We start from the raw sequence: 6000 nt of genomic DNA, 5'->3' as shown, positions 1-6000 counted from the left end.
GCTTGAATTGGAAAGCCACTTTTTGCCATGCTGCACCATTTTTGGGGGACAGGGGGCAGGTGGGTGTGGAGGACTCCCTGGTCCTGAATGGGGTAACTGTGCCCCTGAAGGACCAGGTGAGCAGCCTGGGAGTCATTTTGGACTCACAGCTGTCCATGGAGGCACAGGTTAATTCTGTGTCCAGGGCAGCTGTCTACCAGCTCCACCTGGTACGCAGGCTGAGACCCTACCTGCCTGTGGACTGTCTTGCCAGAGTCTTGCATGCTCTAGTTATCTCCCACTTGGACTACTGCAATGCACTCTACGTGGGGCTACCTTTGAAGGTGACTCGGAAACTACAACTAATCCAGAATGCGGCAGCTAGACTGGTGACTTGGTGCGGCCGCCGAGACCACATAACACTGGTCCTGAGAGATCTGCATTGGCTCCTAGTACGTTTCCGAACGTGTTGGTGCTGACCTTTAAAGCCCTAAAGGGCTTCGAACCATTATATCTGAAGGAGCATCTCCACCCCCATCGTTCAGCCCAGAAACTGAGATCCAGCGCCGAGGGCCTTCTGGCGGTTCCCTCATTGCGAGAAGTGAGGTTACAGGGAACCAGACAGAGGGCCTTCTCGGTAGTGGCGCCCACCCTGTGGAACACCCTCCCTTCAGATGTGAAGGAAATAAGCAGCTATCCTATCTTTAAAAGACATCTGAAGGCAGCCCTGTTTAGGGAAGTTTTTAATATTTAATGCTGTATTGTTTTTAACACTTGCTTGGGAGCCGCCCAGAGTGGCTGGGGAAACTCAGCCAGATGGGCGGGGTATAAATATATTATTATTATTATTATTATTATTATTATTATTATTATTATTATTATTATTATTATACCCATTGGCTCAGCATTGGAGGTGTGGCACCTGTGGCCCTCCAAGTGTTGTTGGATTCCAACTCCCATCATCTCAGACGATAAACCATGCTGGCTGAGGCTGATGGGACTTGGAGTCCAATGACAACTGGAAAATCACAGTTTCCTCATCCCTGGTCTACATTGACAGGAACAGCTCTCTGGGGGCTCAGGCAGAGATGGGTCCTTGCCACCACCTGATCCCTTTCTCAAAAGGAGGGCTGTTAACATATTTCCAGGTAATCCTGCCATGGGGAAATGTGAAACAGAATATTAAATAAAGTGGTGCAGAGGAACAGAGGAAGCTGCTCTACTAGACCCTTGGAGCAGCCACCTTAGTGTTGTCCACTGTGACTTTCTGCCATCCTACCCAGAGAAGATAGGGATTGAATCTGGAGCCTTCTGCATGTGCAGAGTTACTCTGCCTCTGAACTCTGCCCATTCCTTATGCTCGGTAATGTGCAGTAGGGGAGCCAGCCCCATCACAGCTTCAGTCATCTTTATGAACATGGTATCCTCTTAAGGATCCACTGTCTGTGGATCTGGTCTGGCTTCAACTAGCTTGATGCTCCATTTGGTGCTAAGGCAACAGTGCATGCAGTTAGTCTACCTTTCTTGCTCTGACCCACGTCAATAGGGGCAGAGAGGGGACATCTGCCCCCAGTTGACTTCCATTCTGTGTCACTAACACCACCCAGGCCACATGACTCTTTCGACTTTTATAACAAGGCACCTTTATTACAGTGACAGACCAAAGAACTCCTTGAACTCCTTCGGAACCTGAGGACAAATGGAGGACACATCAGCAATATATATATAACAAAGGGAATAAATCATTGTTCACCTCCCGCCACCCTTTATTTAACTAGGGAAACTGCCTGAAGTGGCAGGGAACAAATGACCTCACAGAGGGGAACAGGGGTATTTGCATCAGCTGTACCCCCAACAGTGACATTTCTCAGGCTTTTGACTGATTAGTAACAAAGTCTAGTTGTGTTTGAGTTTGAGCAGCCTTTGTTTGTTATTGTGAGGACAGGCTTAAGCCTGTGAATGGAATCCTTCTCTGAACCCAGAAATATTATATTGGAAGGAGAGTTCCAGGTCCCCCCCCCCTTTACCTTATCTTTATATTTCAGGAGAACCTCATATGTGTTACAGGATTTGGAGATCAATTCATCGGCATCCAGATCTACGATGTTATTGCACAGCTGTAACAGAGAAGAAAAGTGACAGCTTATCAGTCAGCTGGGCTTGCTGTTTCACAGATTATATTGCCATTTCTGTTTGGTTGCAAATGTATTGCAGTCTCTGATATGAAAATATTAGAATATAAGAAGAATGTGGACTGATCAGACTAAAAGTCACTCGGCTCCAACACCAGTGGGAAGCATCACTGGTGATGCCCACCAGTCCTGCAGGATGGCACCACCAACTCCTGGAGCCTCCCGACTCTGCTATTACTCTTCCTTGCTTTCATTGAGTCTTGTTTACACATTACACCAAACACAGGTCCATGTGTTTGCATAAAAGGGTTAGACTTGTTCATAGAATAGAATCATAGAATCATAGAATCATAGAATCATAGAATCATAGAATCATAGAATCATAGAATCATAGAATCATAGAATCATAGAATCATAGAATCATAGAATCATAGAATCATAGAATCATAGAGTTGGAAGAGACCACAAGGGCCATCGAGTCCAACCCCCTGCCAAGCAGGAAACACCATCAGAGCACTCCTGACATATGGTTGTCAAGCCTCTGCTTAAAGACCTCCAAAGCAGGAGACTCCACCACACTCCTTGGCAGCAAATTCCACTGTCGAACAGCTCTTACTGTCAGGAAGTTCTTCCTAATGTTTAGGTGGAATCTTCTTTCTTGTAGTTTGGATCCATTGCTCCGTGTCCGCTTCTCTGGAGCAGCAGAAAACAACCTTTCTCCCTCCTCTATGTGACATCCTTTTATATATTTGAACATGGCTATCATATCACCCCTTAACCTCCTCTTCTCCAGGCTAAACATGCCCAGCTCCCTTAGCCATTCCTCATAAGGCATCGTTTCCAGGCCTTTGACCATTTTGGTTGCCCTCCTCTGGACATGTTGATTTGTTGATTTGTAATACTCAACTATTGTGTGCCCAGACTGCGCACTCATTGATTGTTATATCTGAATTAAACTCAGAGCTTAGAAAGCTATTATTTAGGGACTAGTTTTCAAAATGTTTAAAAAGGAACTAATATTGGTTCCTTCACAAAATGAACTAGTCCATTCACATTCAGTTCACAGTGCAATTCAAGTTCATCCAAATGATCTTTGGCATTTTTCCCCAGGATCCAGGCTGTTACAATCTGCTGGGCTGATGCATAAAGCATATTTAAGAATATTGTTGTTGTTGTTTAGTCGTTTAGTCATGTCCGACTCTTCGTGATCCCCTGGACCAGAACATGTCAGGCACTTCTGTCTTCCACTGCCTCCCGCAGTTTGGTCAAACTCATGTTAGTAGCTTCGAGAACACTGTCCAACCATCTCATCCTCTGTCGTCCCCTTCTTAAGAATATTAATAAAACATTAAAACGTACACACAGTGGAATGTGATCTGTTAATTTCCCCCAACTATTACAAACTTCTCAGAATAATAAAATTGTAGAGTTGGAAGAGACCATGAGTATCATCTAATTCAACCCCCCCCCCCAATTCAGGAATCTTTTTTGCCCACCATAGGGCTTGAACCAAAGAGTCTAAAGAGTAAAAAAGCACATGTAAAAGAATAAACTTGAAGATGATCTTGAAGGTGACCTTTACCAGGAGAGTAACCGATTGGCGGCAGCAGAGATAAAAAATCTGTGGCCCTCAAGATGTAGCTGGACAACAATTCCCATCATCCCTAACCATTGACCAGGCTGGCTGGGGCTGATGGGTGTTAGAGGTCAATAATATCCAGAGGGTTACAGGTTTCCTACCCCTTGTTTATAGCATGGTTGCTGAATACGATTAGGTTGTATTGATGCATTATAATCTTTGTGGCAGGCAGCAGCAAAAATCTAGAAGTTCCCGTTGCTTTCCTTCCAACCCTACAACTTCACCATTCAACATTTATTTATTTATAAGAGTATGTGTATGCCGCTGTATCATAAAATATCAGCGCAGCATACAATGTTCACCAAGATTTTTGTAGGTAGCTTGCCTATGTGGGAATTCCAGGGTACCCTGGATTATAGTCTTGGTGCTTAAATTGCATCTCATGTAATTTTTAGGTGTTCTGATAGTCTGACTCACCATTAAAATGTCGTCTCCATTCATGTCTTCTCTGAGGATCTGATCTCTCACTGTCTGCAACATTGTGTAGGCTACAATCACTTGAAAGTTTCTGCAAGGCAGCCCAGTCAGAAACACCTTGGAGGAGACCAACACAAGCTAGAATTAGGGGTGAATGGATCAGTCTATTCCCAGCCTGTGCCAATTATATGTGTGCTCATTCATACGTCTGTTCCATCTCTGCATTCATCTGTGATTTTTTTTCCATTAAAAAATCTGAACTCTAATTTTGTATAGACACAGAAGATTTCCCCCCCAAAAAGTTAAAAGTAAAATACCACCATTATAAATATTCTGGAGGGTGTTGTAACAAATATTGCTTGCACATGATCTATTGTTCTTGTGTGAACTATACATTTTGAATATTATCTCCAACACATTTTGTTGTTATATAACCTCTAAAACAGCTTGTCCTGTCTATGTGTATTTATTATGACATTTAAAAATTAGCTTATGTCACAGTTTTAACAAATCTTTGCACTTATTTAACATTCATTCCCATATTTTCATATAATGGGAATATAGAATCCTGTGCCAAATTCCTGGTTCCCATTCTTTTATAGAAGGTGATGATGATGAAGAAGAAGAAGGAGAAGAGGAGGAGGAGTTTGGATTTGATCTCCCACTTTATCACTACCCGAAGGAATCTCAAAGCGGCTCACATTCTCCTTTCCCTTCCTCCCCCACAACAAACACTCTGTGAGGTGAGTGGGGCTGAGAGACTTTAAAGAAGTGTGACTGGCCCAGGGTCACCCAGCAGCTGCATGTGGAGGAGCGGAGACACGAACCCGGTTCACCAGATTACGAGTCTACCACTCTTAATCACTACACCACACTGGCTTGTCCCCTCACCCCAATAAGAACATATGGAGACAGTGGCGTAGCGTGGGGGGTGCCAGGGGTGCCAGCCGCACCGGGCGCAACATTTGGGGGGGCGCGTTTGGCCGGCCCTCCTTGAGGAAGCAGGAACCCCACTGTCCAGGCGGAGAGACCTCCTCCCGCCGCCAGCCTTTGGAAGGCTGCTCCGAAGCCTGGCGGTGGGGCAGAGAGCAGTGGCGTAGCGTGGGGGGTGCAGGGGGTCACGCCGCCTGCCATGCCGCCCTGGCTGCTTCAACCGCGTCCGACAGCCGGCTCGAGGCTCCTTCCGCCCAGGTCTCCCGACGGGGCGCTGCGGGCGGAGGCTCCGGCACCAAGCGCCACGCCGCCCAGGCTCGGGTCACTGTCTGGACGCGCGCAGCCCGCCAAACGCACCATCTGCGGCGCTCTAGTGCCTGCGCGCCAAGACCGCCCACCCGCCCCGACGGGGCCCCCCCTCACCCGCGCCGGAGGCCGGCCGACGCACTGGCCTCAGAGCCGCCCCCTCCCCGCGCCAGAAAGAAGCCCCCTCCCCGCGCCAGAAAGAAGCCGCGTCGGGACTAGCCGGGCCGGGGAGGGGGACTGAGAAGGCTGCGCCGCGACGCCCAAAGATGCGCGTCTTGACGCAAAGGGGCCCGCGGCACCCAGACGCGGAAGGGACCCTCTCCCCCTGACCCGCCACTGAACTGCAATTTCCAGCTCCCTTGGCAAATCCCAGTCCCCAATCCCCAAGATGCTTTATTTGAGGCAGGGGTCCTTTAATTGCAAAAAACAACACCACGGAGGGCAGTAGTCACCACGACGTTTGCCCCAGAGTAGAGCCGTCAGTATTAATGACCATGGTTAGGGGTTAGGGGGCGCAAATTACTTGCCTTGCCCCGGGTTTGGGGGCGCAAATTACTTGCCTTGCCCCGGGTGCTGATAACCCACGCTACGCCG

At 47.6% G+C, this 6000-nt stretch overlaps 1 protein-coding gene across 1 annotated transcript in view; it reads right to left on the bottom strand.

The window, feature by feature from the left end:
- Positions 1 to 1598: 1598 nt before the first annotated feature.
- The window catches only part of TBC1D21 (TBC1 domain family member 21), a 42063-nt gene continuing 37661 nt past the window's right edge, over positions 1599 to 6000 (bottom strand). The window contains exons 9-11 of the mRNA XM_081169252.1: positions 4168 to 4284; positions 2007 to 2096; positions 1599 to 1668 (exon numbers count right to left, since the gene is read on the bottom strand). Coding sequence (XP_081025378.1) covers positions 1627 to 1668; positions 2007 to 2096; positions 4168 to 4284 — 249 coding nt within the window. The 3' untranslated portion in view covers positions 1599 to 1626. The remainder of the gene's footprint in view (positions 1669 to 2006; positions 2097 to 4167; positions 4285 to 6000) is intronic.

The sequence above is a fragment of the Podarcis bocagei genome (assembly GCF_964188305.1).
Source record: "Podarcis bocagei genome assembly, chromosome: 14".
Classification (NCBI taxonomy): domain Eukaryota; kingdom Metazoa; phylum Chordata; class Lepidosauria; order Squamata; family Lacertidae; genus Podarcis; species Podarcis bocagei.
The sequence above is the reverse complement of the archived record's forward strand: the minus strand, read 5'-3'. Positions and strand labels throughout refer to the sequence as shown.